Source organism: Lactuca saligna, chromosome 3 (genome assembly GCF_052625555.1).
Source record: "Lactuca saligna cultivar CGN05327 chromosome 3, ASM5262555v1, whole genome shotgun sequence".
Taxonomy (NCBI): Eukaryota; Viridiplantae; Streptophyta; class Magnoliopsida; order Asterales; family Asteraceae; genus Lactuca; species Lactuca saligna.
In genome coordinates, this window is record NC_136419.1 from 106,883,124 (window position 1) to 106,900,249 (window position 17,126).

At 41.0% G+C, this 17,126-nt stretch overlaps 1 protein-coding gene across 1 annotated transcript; it reads left to right on the forward strand.

The window, feature by feature from the left end:
- The first annotated feature begins 12,106 nt into the window (after positions 1-12,106).
- LOC145035857 (uncharacterized) lies at positions 12,107-12,924 on the forward strand. The gene is made up of 2 exons (XM_078984360.1): positions 12,107-12,247; positions 12,289-12,924. Exons 1-2 carry the CDS (start codon positions 12,107-12,109, stop codon positions 12,922-12,924), a joined length of 777 nt encoding a protein of 258 aa, XP_078840486.1.
- The last annotated feature ends 4,202 nt before the right edge of the window (positions 12,925-17,126 follow it).

The window sequence follows — 17,126 nt, forward strand, 5'->3', positions numbered from 1 at the left end:
CATCGAATAGAAGAAGGAATCCTCGTGGCAAAGAGGTTATCATCGGATGAGAACCCAACAAATCCCCTCACGAAGGGACTGAGTAGGGTTAAGCATCCCTAGCATGCTCAGAGCATAGGGCTGAAGGATGATATAAGTTTTAGTAGTTAGATAAATTTTGAAATTTGTAAAGTGTAATTGACATTAGATGATGAATAAAAGGTGTTTTATTTATGAGTAAAGTGTTGCTATATCTTGTCAATCGTTTACTATATTTCTTTTGCATGTTTTGACTTCCATAATAATTATGTTTGGTATATCATATTATTCAAACCTCCACAATTGGTCATATGTCGGAAGTAGGTATGAATCAAGACTATCATCATTGGTTGCAGAGATCTAAGGTGTTGGACATGGCTACAACAATCATGAGTGCTCATAAGTTCTGAGCATTGGACTCAACCCATGCTCACTTGAATCACTTCATGGAATTTTATCTCGAGTGATCGTGATACGGTAATATCATATAAGTCTTCAACCTAGATATATGATTCGTTACTTACGAGTTGATTATGCATTGATTCTACGAAAACACATTGGTAACTCGATGTTATAAAACGTGCCTTTGTGTATAATTCAATGAGTGGTAAAACAAACATATGAGTCGAAGTATATATGTTCCTTCTAGGATTAGAAGCTGATATCTGGGCCCCTCGATGATTGTCTTTTGACCTACGTACCGGGCCCGGTTAGAACTAAATTAACGTGTTCAGTTAAGTTCTATGTCAAACAAATCGAAAATCGAGAACCAAATGTTGGACAATAAGTAAGACCATGTTCCATGTATTTGTCCGGCTGATATCTAGAACAGAGGATTATGTGATCACTTATCTAAAATGGTGCGTTATTGTTCAACAGAGTTTAAAGAGCTACGATTGCTGATCGGTTCCTGAAGTCATACTTGCAACTATAGTTATTAGACTTATCCAAGTGGGAGACTGTTAGATATAGTGTCTAAGTCCATAACTATATTTGGTATGTACTTGACCCGACCCGGCATGGTCCATTTGGGTTGCACTTCACCCAAACAATTTATGGATAATATTTTGAGAATAGTACAAGTTATGATTTATTAATATATTATATGTTCTAATATATTAATATAAGATCATATTATTTAATTAGTATTGATCTATAATTAATCTAGGATTAATTTAGAGATTAAAGATATTACTAATTAAATATGGGCTTCTATATTTATATAGTGTGGGCTAATGCTTATTTGGAATGGGCTAGGCTTGCATGGAAAAGTCCATGGATACTCCATGGAACTTTAAACCATGGATCTCATGGAAATGAAGAGACATGGATATTAGGGTTTACATGGGTGTAACCCTAATCCACCACACTATATAAAGGAGGCTTTGGTTCTTGAAATCACACTAGTTGACACTTGTTAAGGTGAGGGACGATTTCAAGATAGTAGTGACTATTCTCTCAAAGTTCGAAGTTTGTGGTGATTTGGGATTTCCATTTGAGGCATTCACACTATTGGTGCTAGGATCTAAAACTCCAACCAATCAACTACTACTACAAGGTAAGCATTTCTAGTAGCTTTATTGATTCATGTTCCCCATGCCATGCTAGTTAGGATATGAACCTTGGAAAAATAATTATTTGCATGTATCTTAGACAAACATAGATCCAAGGTTTATTAGGGTTGCATGTACACTTAGGAAGTGTTAGAATGCTCAAAACCCATCAATTTTGGGGGTAGCTCACTAAGGCCTCGGGCTTACAGTTTTCGGTTTACTATTTTAGGTACTTCAGGAGATCATGGAAAGGTGAAGGCGTGCCTGTATCGCTCCTCATCCTTGTGTTATAATTTCTGGGACACTGATGGAAAAATGATTTGAAAACATTTTATAAACAATGCTATGTGGTTTTTATTATGGTTGAAAAAGTTTAAAATTTGTGTAAATTTTATGGATGTTACAGTTAGGGATTAGGGTAGGATCTGATATTTGAAAGTCTATAGGCTCTAGCATTATGTACAATTAGCAAACACTAGTGCTGCAGGGGTTGGTGGAAGTCTCATGGATGAGCGAGGTCGAGCGACCACCATATGTAGTGTTAGGCTATTGTGATGATACTTGAGACAAATATGGTACGTGTGGAAGGTAGTATAGGCTCGTACTAATGAAAGCACATGACCTATACACGTAGAAGGGAAGTCACAACCCCTAGGGTTTACTTGGAAGTTAGTTCACAGTTATTTATGCGGATTTTCTGATATCTTCCTGTTATATTTTCAGTATGGTGGTTACGAGGCGTTTTGTGTCTAGATACGGATCGGGATAAGGTCAAGGCGATCAGGAAGCCCCAGCAGCACCTGAGGTTATCGTCCAGGAGGGGCTAGTGTTGACAGAGGATCGAGTTATGGAGATCATCCATGAGGAGGTGGTCGAGATTGTCCGAGGTCAGATCCCGGAGTTGTTCAGGTCTATCAAGACTGATATGATGGAGTACTAAGATGACAAATATGCAGCCCTTACAGAGATTGTTTCCGCTACAACTGCATCAGCTGTGACAGCGACAAGAGGTGGAGTTGGAGTCGGTCGGGGCTTCCAGTATAGGGACTTTTACAACACGAAGCCCCATACTTTTGATGGGACACAGGACTCATCAAGGCTATGAGATGGGTTTCCGATATGGAGGGATGTTTCTTTACTTGCTCATGTCCTACTGACCAGAGGGTCAAGTGCGTTCTGAACCTGCTTAGGTCTGGAGCCAAGGACTGGTGAAGGTTGGCGACATGATCGTACATTGATGATCAGAGAACTACGATTACTTGGGAGCAGTTCAGGGATATGTTTCACGCCTGATACATTCAATGGGTTGAGCGGGAACGTTTGGAACAATAGTTTTTGAGTTTGAGACAAGATGGGGAGTCGGTGACACAGATCACCCGTATGTTCACTGAGAGTGCAATGTTCTGCCCAAAGTTTGCTTCTGAACAGGCTTAGATGACTCTTTATCTAAGCTTGCTCAAGACTGATATCTTACAGTTTGTGTCTACCCAACGATGTGATACTCTTCTAGAGTTACAGGAGGCTGTGAGGTGGCGTGAGTTGGAGATCGAGCTGCGGTTTAAGGAGCAGCGATAGGCTCCAACACAGTCATAGTCAGTGCCAAAGCGGTCTAAGATCGCTGATACCAGGATTAGGGGATAGCCCGGCCGTGTTTGTGGAAAGTGTAGAAAGGCTCATTCAGGGACGAGTCGATCAGGGAGTGGGTGCCACCGATGTGGCAAGCAGGGCCATTTGGCCAGAGATTGCAGACAGCAGACTCCAACTTCTTGAGTCAGACTTTGTTATCATCGTGAGCACGTGGAGCATATGAAGGCCCAATTCCCTCTTCTAGCCGCCAAGTCGGCGCAGGCTCCAGCACTGGCTACTCTGAGGATTGCAGGTAGGAGGCCAATTAAGGCAGAGCCTCTGAAGGCACAGGGTCTTGCCTTCCATCTTATGGCCGAGGAGGCCAGGGTAGTGCCGAATGTGGTTGCTGGTATCTTTCTATCCTTTATCTCATTTATTATATATGTTATATGCTTATCTATTGTACCAATGTTTAGCTACATTTTTAGTGAACTCTTTGCCTTGATTGGTTCAATTTAACTCGAGGGCGAGTTGGTCTTTTGTATCTCAAACATTTAGTAGGATGTTCAGTGTGCCAGTGGGCGAGATAGAGTGTCCGTTACGAGTCTATATCTCCAACGAACACGGAGTTTATGCTTCTTTTGTCTACCAAGGATGCGAATTGGAAATCTTTGGAGTGTCCTTTCCGATAGATTTGATTCTGATTCCCATGGGGGAAGTATGCATGATTGTGCGGATGGACTGGCTTAGTTGATTTGGTGCCATGATAGATTGTGACAGCCAACGGGTGGTAGTTCGAACCCCAAGTGGGGGAGTGCTGATTGTATATGGTGACGAAACTAGAGTTTGATCAGGGTTCTGTTCAGCATCCAGGGCTCGGCATTATATTCAGTGCGGGTGTACGGGTTTTCTAGCATATGTGGTGGACACACAAGCCAAGGATCGGATTTCAGTTTTAGAGGTTCCAATAGTTAGGGAGTTTGCAGATGTGTTTTCAGAGAAATTTCCACGGATACCTCCGGAGAGGTAGGACGAGTTTTGAATCGACATGGTGCGGGGTGCGGCCCCTATCGCCAAGGCGTTGTACCGGTTGGCACCACCTGATATGTAGGAGCTGTCATCACAACTGTTGGAACTTTTGGGCAAGCAGTTCATTCAACCTAGAAGTTCATTCAACCTAGCAGTTTTCCATGGGAAGCATTGATCCTCTTCGTCAGGAAGAAGGACAGATCGCAATGGATGTGCATTGATTATACGGAGTTGAACAAGTTGATGGTGAAGAACCGTTATCCACTCCCAAGGATAGATGACCTCTTTGATAAGTTACAGGGCACATCTTGGTTCTTGAAGATAGATTTGATGTCGGGGTATCATCAAGTCCAGGTGAGAGAGGAGGACGTGGAGAAGACCGCGTTTTGAACTTGTTATGGTTATTATGAGTTCGTGGTGATTCCATTTGCACTCACCAACACGCCAGCGGTATTCATGGACCTGAGGAATCGGGTCTGCAGACCGATGCTTGATCGCTTGGTCGTAGTGTTTATTGATAATATCTTGGTATATTCCAAGACTCGGGATCAGCACGAGGAGCACCTCAAGAAGTTATTGGGAGTTCTGAGGCGAGAACGGTTGTATGCTAAGTTCTTGAAGTGTGAGTTTTGGTTGCAAGAGGTCCAGTTCCTAGGATATCTCGTTAATCAGGAGGGGATTATGGTCGACCAGACCAAAATCGAGGCAGTCATGCAGTGGGAGGTGTCGAGATCTCCATCGGATATCAGGAGTTTTATGGTATTAGCAGGGTACTACCAGAGATTTATTTGGGACTTCTCCAAGATTGCAGTACCCCTGAGTCATCTGACGAGGAAGGGGGTGGTTTTCCGATGGGGCCCTGAGCGGTAGAGGGTGTTTGAGACCCTCCGTCAGTGTTCGTGTGAGGCTCCAGTTTTGACTCTCCCGGAGGGAGTTGATGATTTTGTAGTGTCCTATGATGAATCCATCACATGCTTGGGGGCGGTCCTCATGCAGAGAGGATGGGTGATAGCGTACGCATCGCGACAGTTGAAGCCGCACGAGACGAGACACCCTACACATGATTTAGAGATGGGACTGGTGGTGTTCGCTCTCAAGATATGGATACATTACCTTTATGGGGTCCGTTGTACCATATAACCGGATCACAAGAGCTTGAGACACATCATGGATCAGGAAAACATGAATATGAGGTAGCACTGGTCGCTGGATGTAGTTAACGACTACGATTGTGAGATCCTTTGCCACCTTGGTAAAGTGAATGTAGTGGTTGATGCCTTGAGCCGCAAGTCAGCTGGGTCATCCACCCCAGCTATATGTATGAGGATAACAGTGAATTCTTCGCTTGTAAGTTTGACCAGGGATGCTCAGGTTGAGGGCATGCAACCTGAGAATTGGAAGTTGGAGAGGACCAGGGTGAAAATACCAAGTTTGTGCAGGATAGTCGAGGATTATTGACACAATACGGTCGGCTATGGGTTCTGATGTCTAGTAGGGTCAGACAGATAGTCATGGAGGAGGCTCATAAGTCTCACTTTTCTATCCACCCGGAGGCCACCAAGATGTACTGAGACCTGAGTTTGAGTTACTGGTGTCCATGTATGAAGCGAGAAATATCTTGGTATGTCAAGAGGTGTTTGTTTTGTAGGATGGTCAAGGCCGAGCATCAGAGGCCGCATGGTATGTTGCACCCCCTGGAGATTCCCATGTGGAAATGGGAGCAGATCACGATGGATTTCATTACCAAATGGCAGCGGAATACGAAGGGGTTTGATGTTATATAGGAGAGTTCTTCGGCCGAGAAGTTGGCTGAGAAGTTGGCCGACGTGTATGTTCGTGAGATCGTTGCTCTCCATGGGGTTCCATTCTCCATTGTTTCCAACCGAGATGTTAGATTTACCTCTCGTTTCTAGCAGAAGTTCCACGAGGAACTGGTCACACGACTGCATTTTAGTACAACATTTCATCCACAGACAGACGGTCAAAGCGAGCCGACCGTTCAGACCCTCGAGGATATGTTGAGGGCATGTGTCATTGACTTCGGTGGGAGTTAGGATTCCTACCTAGCACTTGCAGAGTTCGCCTACAACAACAGTTATAATTGCAACATCGGCGCCCCACCTTTCGAGCTGTTGTATGGGTTGAGATGTCGCACCCCGGTTTGTTGGGGTCAGGACGGACATAGTGTGATGGTACGGACAGAAGTAGTCTTGCAAACTACCGAGAAGATTCAGCAGATTAGGCAACGACTGCAGACCGCTCAAAGTCGGTAGAAGAGTTACGCCGACAGATGCCGATCTGAGTTGGAATTTCAGGTGGGTGATATGGTACTCCTGAAGGTCTCACCCTGGAATGGTGTGATTTGCTTCATGAAAAGAGGGAAATTGGGTCCCCGTTACATTGGGCAATTCAAGATCATTACCAGGGTTGGCAAGGTGGCTTATAGGCTAGAACTACCAGAGGAGCTTAGTCGGATCACAACACTTTCCACGTTTCGTAGTTGCGAAAGTGCATTATGGATCAGGAGGCAGTGGTATCGTTGGATGAAATTCTGGTCGATGAGTGCCTAAATTACGTGGAGAGGCCTTTGGCCATACTGGAGATGGAGATGAAAGTTTTGTGGCACAAGGACATACCTTTGATAAAGGTACAATGGGAGCATCAGAGGGGGTCCGAGTGGACATGGGAGCCAGAGGCAGAGATGCGGGAGCACTATCCATAGTTGTTCGTCGCAGCATACTTCAAGGACGAAGTCTAGTTCAAGTGGGGGAGAATTGTAATGCTCCGATTCTCAAGGATTGATTTTATATAAGAATTTTCTTGATTTCAAGGTCTACTCGACGAGTTGATTGCACCCTATTTAAAGGATCATTGGCCTCCCCAGCCTCCCCTTTACAGCTCCTTGGCACCCTTAAACCTAAAATCATGTGTGTGTTTGTTTGGTGTGTTATAGCTTGGAAGAGGGATCTTGGTGAGGAAACACTTGGGGAAAACAAGTAAATTGAAGCTAGGAACTTGTGGGAAGCAAAGATCTACCTCAGTTGACACTCTCTTGAAGGTATTAGGCTGCCTCCTTAGCTCATTTCATCTTTAATCTCTTTTTAGGTGGGTTTTAGGAAAGGTTTCTTGTGTTAGAGTCAAGATCTGAAGTTGCAACTTCAGATTTGGACTCCCCTTGGCCTCTAGATCCATGAAGTTAACAGATTTGGCAAGTATGAGCCTTCCCTTAAGTGCAAGACTTATTTGCAAGCTTATTTGTGTCATTTTAAGGATTTAGAGCTTTGCATGCATGTAAAGTTTGTAACTTTACGTGATAAGAATTCCTTGGAAAGTTGGATCTTCAATATGGATCCTTTTCATGGATTAAAAAGAATCTGTATGGATGAAGGACTGAAGGGACTTAGCGAATGGCATGGTCGACTCGGCGAGTCCGATGAAGATTGTCATGGGCTCGGCGAGTCGGATGAGTGACTCGGTGATTCGGATGGGGTTTGCCCAACTGTTGGACATATATGAACTTGGCGAATTGCAATTGAAACTCGACGAGTCAGCCAAAGAAGTTTACGGCCGCAAACCATAGGAACTCGACGAGTCACTCAAGTGACTCAGCGAGTTGGTGGGTTATGCATGGAACTCGGCGAGTAGCTGAGGTTACTCGAAGAGTTAAGGTCATCATGGATTGTTGACCTTGACAGATTGACTTTGACTTTAACCAAGGGTTTATCATTTGACTTTTGGTGACGTTTTCGGAGATTGGAAATTTACAAGTATGGTTTAGCAATGAATATAGGTGGTGGAGTTTGGGATGGTAATCCGAGAGTTTGAGCTTATCTTATGAGTCGAAAGTTGCAAAGGTGGGTTATCCTCACTATACTCAAGGGTCTAAGGCAACAAGGTCGGCCCTTTGGATTGTTATTTGGTTATGTTATGCTAGTATGATATGCTAGATCGGTATCCTAGAGAATAGGATAATATTATGTGGTATGTGGTATGATTTGTTAGATCGGTATTGTGACAACCCGATATTTCAACTCTATGTAACGACCTAAAAAGTCAAGTATTGTAACCACGTTTGTTATAATGAAATTAACTTCGAAAATAAAATATCCAAAAATCACTAATTAAATTACCTATTATGTTAGATGTCATTAAATTGTGATCGTACGTAAAAAGAACGCCCAAATCTGACTTTGTATAACGAAGTTATGAATTTTCCAATTTCGTCTTAGCAACGGACAGCTAAAAAGTCAAAACGGAGATCAATCGACTTTTGACCGGAATGACCTAAATGAGAATCGAAGGTCTCGACAATGGTTTTTCGACGGTAAAAAGCCTGGCAAAAACAGACGTCAGATAATGATGTTATGAATTTCTAATGAAATTTTCTTACCGCGACCTTTTAAAAATAAATAATAAAAATAATTTCAAAATTTGCCGACGGAATCTAAACGATAGTTGTAGAGTATAGTGTCACCTACGCGTAGATATAAAGAACGTCGAAAACGGAATTTGTATGAAGAAGATATGAATTTTTGAAATTTATTAAATATTAAAAATATAATTTTTAATTTAATTTCGGTATTATCTGAAGGCTGAGTCACGGGCCGAGTACGCCCAGCGTACTCGAGGCCTAGGCCTCGGATCTTCCACGTCGCCCCTATGTGAGGCTATGCCCCGTCCCATCCAGAGTCGGAAGCAGTCGAGGATGCGGTCACGCATGACGCACGAGTACGCCCAGCGTACCGAGGCGGTTCCCACTCCCTATAAAAGGGATGCAGGGGTTCCGAAGAGAAGGGCCAATTGCTCTCATATTTATTGCGTTTTTGCCTTGTTTTCCGTGCACATGCTATCCCAAAGTCCCGGTTACCTTGCTCAAGTCCCGAAGGTCGTTTGTGCTCCCGAGATTCCCGAGAATCCCGAGAAAAACCACTTTCTCGAGTCGAAATTATGTCCGGTTTTCATCTCGCCTTCTTCGATCTTTCAAGTGAGTTCATACCCCTACAATCCATAATTTTAAATGTTTTATAAATACTTTTATATGCTTTTAGGGGGGGGGGGGGGGGAATACAAGTAAAACCCTCAATTATTATCGTGTGTTATATAATAAAGTTTCATTATATGCTTTTTATAAATGGAATCATATGTGATTTATAACTATTATAGGGAGACTTTCGTATGCAAATTATACCACGATAACATCTTATCTTTTGAAATAAGAAATGATTTATGTATTTATGTAAATCAAACACTCTGTTTATACTACAGGTATATGTGTCCAGTTGTGGCACTACAAAAATTATACTTTTCATAACAAGTGAGCATTTTCACTAGGGATTATTATACAAACAAAACGCACTTTTAGGAAACTATAATAGGTATAGTTTTACGGGAATACTACGAACTTTTACATACTGGAAATATTATTTCAAGAAGTTACTTTCATATACAAGAACAGACGAACATTTTCACACGTAAATCTATTTTATACTAAGTTTTGTGAGACATTAAACTTCACGTACGCTTAAGTACACATTTCAAGTCCTGTATTATATACCAGAATCCCTAGGAGGGGGAGCATGGTGTTTGTGTATAGATCTATATGGGATTGACAACCCCGCACCCTGACTGTTAGCTACAGTACACCATTTAGGGTGACAAACGTCAGAACATTCCAACGCCTGAAGAACGTTGTGTATAGGCATTTCTAGTCAATAGCATGGTTATAAAACTCATATAAAGTATTAAAAACACATTGATTTACGGGGTTTTTCAGACGTATTGGAGGTTTTATACGTACATAAATTAACTACTTTAGGCATGAAAAACCTAATTGTGATACAAGTTTGGAACTTCTAAACCACTAGTCACAGATGGGAAAACATCAACTTTCTAACAAACATTAGTTTTGATTTAAGGCTACATTTATACTAGTAGGAAATATGGGATTTTCTAGAAACTTACAAACAAAAACATACCATTTCATTTTAGTTAATACAAATACTATCATTTAAATACTTATGAAACTCACCAGCTTAAATGCTGATCTACTCTTTCAAAACTACTTGTATGTCCCAGGGACTCAGTAATTGCAGGTACCAAACAACTTTTTGAAGAAGGAACGCTGCGGCGCCAGTTTAAATTCAAATTTTTGGCATCATATTGTAATTAGTTTTGAACATGTACTCTTTAAAACAATGTAAACTTTCAATTCTATATATGATGGTTGTATTGCTTTCTTTACTATGTATTCATTTGTTACGTTACCACATAAAGCCATCCGCCCCCGAACGTTTCTATCGTTCTGGTTTGGGGGTGTGACAGGTATCCATGTAGATAGGATGGTATTATGTGTTATGTGGTGTGATCAGTTAGATTAGTTGTTGTATATATACTGTTATGTGATTATCAGTTATATGTGTACACATATTTTTTTTGGTAATTATGGTTTATCTGCTTTGTGCGAAAGCCAATACACCTGGGCATTGCAACCTCTTGGTTGTGGGTCGTGAGTATTCTATCCGAAGGATGATTGGACTCATAGTATGTGGGCATTCCAACCTATTGGTTGTGGGCCTGGGGTATTCCATCCCAAGGATGATTGGACCCATTGTATGTTGTCATTCTAACCTGTTAGTTATGGGCTTAGGGTATACCAACCCAATGGTTGACTGGACCATAGTATGATGTTTATAATTATATGTGTATAGCTGTGAGTATAGGTATTTTGAGGGAACTCACTAAGCTTCGAGCTTACAGTTTCAGCTTATTGTTTCAGGTACATCAGGGGATTGCGGCAAGGTGAAGGCATGATCGTACATTACCTCATGTTTTATTACCATTTCTGGGAAAACTCTGATATAGACTATTTTGGAAACAAAATTGTAATAACTTTTGGTTTTAAATGTTTTGAAAATGTTTTAAATTGGTATAAACTTTTATAGGTGTTGCACTTTATGCTATGATGAGGAAAATGACATAACACGTGACCCAATAGCAAGAGGAGAATAGAGCACTACTCAATGAAGTGGAGAGGATGAAGGCAGAATTTAAGAAATCCAAGGAAACTACACCCGCAGTTGTACAACCAAGGATCCTAGACTTCAATAATGCAGGATCCTCAGAAAATCGCCAGAAGGATACGATTTTGACATCTGTGACATCACCCTGGGGGGGAAACTATGGACAACCGAGTGTCCATGATCTATGATCTCAATGAGCATTTCAACACTCCTAAAAAGCTATATTATAGTAACTTCTTGAACAATGATACTATTAATACTAACTACACTAATGTTGATGCAAGGATAAATCCGAACATGGCTATGGAGCTTCAACAATTAAGACAAATGATTACCAGTGTACTAGGAATGGTCCAACCAATACCATAACCGTATGCTACAAGCCACATGATCTCAAGATTCATTCCTGTGATAGTCAGTATTGTAGTTCCTAAGCGCTTCCTAACTCCTAGCATGAAACTATACGACGGAACTGCGGATCCTGAAGAGCATGTACCCAATACAGAGAAAGGATGGAGATCATCGCCATCCCAAGGCACTTGAAGGAAGCTTGCAAGTGCAAAGGCTTTGGTTCAACCCTTATGGGATCAGACCTCAAATAGCTGGTAAACGTTCCCCCGTATTCTATTACTTCATTTGCACACATAGTCAATATCTTCAATAACTATATTTCATGATCCTAAGTAGAAACGTAGGGATTTTGTTAATCGATTTTGTAGGGAAGCTCTGAGCATTCCCAACCTCGACATGACCACCACTGTGGAAGCTTTTAAAATGGGATTAAGAAAGGATTCACCTATCTATGAAGACCTTGTGATGACCCTTGCAAAAAGCTGGATGAAGTCAGGTGTTGGGTGTTGAGATTCATGAGGCTCGAAGAAGATAGATAGATCCAGAAAAGAAGCAAGCCTTCAAATCAATATGAGAACCCCAACAGGAAGGCTGAATCCTCAACTCATAGATCCTACAAATCGAATCCCTATTTCAAACCGGATCATCACAGGGTTAATGCCCTTGAAGATGCAGGAGAAGAAGAAGAGCTTCCTAAAATCACTGACTATTGTTTCTCTATTGATGTTTCAGATCTAATTCATGATATGTAGGATCTTGGAGATAAAGCAAGATGGCCAAAAAGATACAGCAAATCCACCACTTGGAAAGACAAGTCCAAATGGTGTGCTTACCATGTGGAGTTTGGCCACATGTCGGAGGACTGCATAGCCCTACGAAAAGAAATCAACTACCTCCTTAGAAAAGGACACCTCAAAGAGTTCCTCAAGAGAAAAAGAGAAAAATCGAATGAGAACAACCAAGATGATCACAGGATCCTAGAGAAACCAGGATCTCCACCCTCTGACGCTAAGATAATTAATGTTATCTCAGGCGGATCTAACATCTTTGGTACCTTTTATTCTCAGGCTAAAAGACACACCAAGGTCTCCAAAACAGAAAAGGAGGACAGGCCACAAAAGAAGACCATGCTCGATAGTGAAAAAGAAATCACATTTGACGAGACCGGTATGGAAGGAATTCAGGATCCTCACCATGATGAACTCCTGATAACAATGTACATGGCCAACCATTTTGTCAGAAGGATCCTCGTTGAAGGAGGATCCTCGGTCAATATCGTACTAATGGACGCACTGAAGAGAATGAACATTCCAGATTCAGAGACAGTCAAAAGATCCTCAGTCCTCATAGGATTAGCGGGGAAACAAAACACACAGTGGGAGAAATAAAACTACCGTTATACATAGAATGGGTGAACTCCATACAAAATTTCTATGTTATTGACACCCTATCTTCTTATAATGTGATACTAGGTAAACCATGGATCCACGAGATGAAAGCGGATCCATCAACATACTATCAGTGTGTGAAGTTGCCCACTCCTTGGGGTACAGTGAAGATCATGGGAGATCAACAAGAATCGAAAGAATGCTGCAAGATGTAAAGGAAGTTCCACTAGTAAATTCTAGAGACAAAGGAACAAGATGTAAAGGAAGTTCCACTTGGTAATAAGGATCCCAAAGCTAACGTCCTCATAGGATCCTCAATGGATGAGCTGATCGAGAAGGATCTATTGAATTTCTTGAGAACTAGAAGCAAGACATTTGCATGGAAACACGAAGATATGATAGGTATAGACAAGAGTATTATTAGGCATAAATTTAATATTGATCCTTCTTCCAGACCAATACACCAAAATAGAAGGAAGTTTGCACCGAAAGAAACCAAATCAAGATGGAAGAGGCAGAGAAGCTCCTCAAGAAAGGGATGATCAAGAAGGGAGGTTCCCAAGATGGCTAGCTAATGTGGTTGCAATACAAAAGAAAAATGAAAAATGGAGGGTGTGCATAGATTACACATATCATAACAAGGCTTGTCCTAAGGATCCTTTCCCCTACCACATATTGACTAGATGATAGACGCCAGGGCTGGGCATGAACTCCTAACCTTCATGGATGCTTTAACAGGATTCCAAAAAATCCAAATGAAACCATTAGACCAAGAAGATATTGCATTCATAACACCAACAAGTATATATTGTTACACCGCAATGTATTTTGGTCTGAAAAATGCAGATGTAACATATCAAAGATTGGTGAACCGGATGTTCAAAGACAAACTGGGGGACACCATGGAAGTTTATATTGATGACATGGTAGTGAAGTCAATGAAAGCCGAATATCACCTTAGAGACCTGAAGGAAGCATTTGATATCCGGAACGAATACAATAAGAAGCCGAACCCACTCAAATGTCACTTTGGAATGAAGTCAGACAAGTTCCTTGGATACATGGTGACCAAGAGAGGGATAGAAGCAAACCTAGAACAAATAAAATTAATCATGGAACTAAGATCCCCATCTTCAACAAAGGACATCCAAAGTCTAACCGGAAGATTAGCAACACTCAACAGGTTCATTTCAAGATCCTCACAAAGGTGCAAGCCCTTTCAAAATATCTTGAAAAAGAACAAGAGATTTGAATGGAAGGAGAAACATGAGAAAGCCTTCCAGGAATTGAAAACAATATCTAAGATTTGCCCCGCTACTAGTAAAACCTATAGATGCAGAACCACTTATTCCCCACCTCTCGGTATCCTTAAATACGGTAAGTGTTGTTCTGGTCAATCATCTTAAAGGAGACCAACATCCTATCTACTATGTAAGTAAAAGTCTCTTGGATCCTAAGACAAAGTACTCTCACCTCGAAAAGTTAATTCTTGCCTTAGTGACTGCTTCTTCCAAATTAAGACACTACTTCGAAACACACAGTATACATGTACAAACTAACTATCCTATCAAGAATGTCATGAGAAAACCAGAAATTTCAGGAAGGTTGGCAAAATGGTGAGTAAAATTAAGCACATTTGACATCGGATACGAACCAAGCTCCGCCATAAATCACAAGCATTGGTAGATTTTGTGGTTGTCTTTAGTGATGATCTACAAAATGAAGTAGACATGGAAACCAAGCGACTCTTGGAAGACGAACACATGGTAAATGGATGTTGTTCACAGATGGAACTTCAATGAAAAAGGAATAGGCCTAGGGATCATACTAAAGTCACCATGGAGGGACATCATACCCCAGGCAGTTAGTTATGAGTTCAACACTACCAATAATAAAACAGAATGAAGCACTCATATTGGGACTGCAATTAGCTAAGGATATTTAGGTATTTCTTGATTCTTTATTACAAACCAATCACTACAACGGATCTTATGCAGTGAAAGGTGAGAAGTTGGCATTATACCTAGAGATCCTCAAAAAATTAACTTCTGATTTGGAAAACATTAGCCAATTTAGGATCCCACCAGAGAAGAAAACACAAAAGTAGACGCATTAGCCAATTTAGGATCCCACCAGAGAAGAAGATTCCTATAACTTGCATAATAACCCTAGCCAAATACACCCTCTCCAACAAATCAAAAGATCATAAGCATCCGAAAAGCGTAGCGGCAATTGAAGATCCTAACCCTAGGATCCTTCCTCAAAGGGATCCCGACGAATAGGATCCTCAAAGAAGTCTGCGATCATGGACCAAACCCATTATAGGGTATCTCCAAAATGACACAATCCCGACAGGAGAAAAAAAGTGAAAGAGCATTCAGGATGAGAGTCTCAAGATTCGTGATAATCAAAGGTAAACTTTAAAAAAATCCATGGTTGGACCATACCTAAGATGCTTGGAAGATCCCGAAGCTACATAAGTCTTAAAGGATGTACATGAGGGTGATTGTGGTGATCACACCAGGGGCAGTTCCTTATGCTCCAAAATACTAAGAACATAATACTGCTTGCCAACCATGAGGAAAGACCCCTTTCTACATGCTTAAAAGTGTGATGCTTGCCAAAGACACAACAACATCCTACATTAACCGGCAAAACCTCTACATCCAATTATCTCCTCATGGCCATTTATGAAATGGGGTATGGATATCGTAGGAAATTTTCCAGTAGCCCAGGTGGAAAATTATTCATGTTGGTGATGACTGATTACTTCTCCAGATGGATCAAAGTTGAAGCTTTCGCCTAGGTAAGAGACAAAGTGGTAATATCATTTATTAAACAAAATCTTGTGACCAGGTTCAGGATCCATGACTGATATCATATGCGACAATGGATCCCAATTTATTAGAAAAATAACAAGAGAATTTTGCACAAGATGGGGGATCAAAATGATATGTCCACTCCTATTCATCCCTAAGCTAATGGTGAAGTGTAGTCCAACAACAAAATCATAGTTAATAATTTGAAGAAAAGGCTGGACAAAAAGAAGGTAAAAGGGGTAGAAGAACATCCTTTCGTTTTGTGGGCAGAGAGAACCACTTCCAAAGTAGCCATAGTCAGACCCCCTATTCCTTGGTGTTTGGGGCAGAAGCAGTAGCCCCTGTTGAAGTAGTTATCCTAGAGGATACTATTGACGAACTCATGGATCTCGCCAAAATACGCATTGCTACTCATTAGTAAAGAATCACTATGGCATACAATAGGAATACAATGGTCAGAAGATTTCAAATAGAAGACTTGGTATTCAGGAAAAAAGTCCAAAACACTGAGGATCCTAATGTAGGAAAATTGGCTCCAAAATGGGAAATACCATACCTTGTAGAAGTTGAACCATGAAAATGAGCATACTGGCTTGCAAGACTCGAAAGAGATGTTCTACCAAGATCCTGGAATGCCATACACCTCAAAGCATACTACATGTAAGTAGGATTGAATGATCCACAACAAAACCAAGGTACACATGTTCTTTACCTTAAAAATTTTATTAGTATGGATTCTCTCCTCGAATACATTGCTAACTTAAGCATCGGAGGGACAATGGCTAGACTAACGCCCACCCTTAGCTAACGTTTACTATGCAGAACAAGATATAGTTAAAGATCCTCAAAAGTGAAGATCCTGAAACATCAGCATCGTCATAATCGAAGATCCTGGAACGTCTGGATCCTCAAGTTTGAACACCCTAAAGCATAATGATCTTGACACATAAAGATCCCAATACTTGGTAAACTCCATTATATTTAACAATATAATCCCTAAACTATCATGTCCACAAGATAAATATTGATCATCTCTCCCATGCATAATGGTACTTAATCCCCTATAAGGTTTAACGAGCTAATTACCTCTTTCACACGAAATAAGGTTTATGCACCTCGCTTGGATGCATGATATCTAACTATGGGATACAAATAAGCGGATTATTTCATGATTCGATGTCTTGGCAACCCTCTTATCTTTGAATACAAGTTGAGATCCTTATAGTTTATAACATTTCATGTTATCTAGAAATTGGGATCCTACCCTAGTGATTACTCTAGGAATATAACATTTTCATGTTATAGGGATTTTACCCTAGTGACTACTTAAGGTATATAGCATCCTCATGTTATTAAAGAGGGGGATTTGCCCCAGAAATTACA

Coding starts and splice junctions, on each gene's coding strand:
- LOC145035857 (XM_078984360.1), top strand. CDS start 12,107: ATGAGAACCCCAACAGGAAGGCTGAATCCTCAACTCATAGATCCTACA. Junction 12,248..12,288: donor TCCTAAAATCACTGACTATT/GTTTCTCTATTG, acceptor CATGATATGTAG/GATCTTGGAGATAAAGCAAG.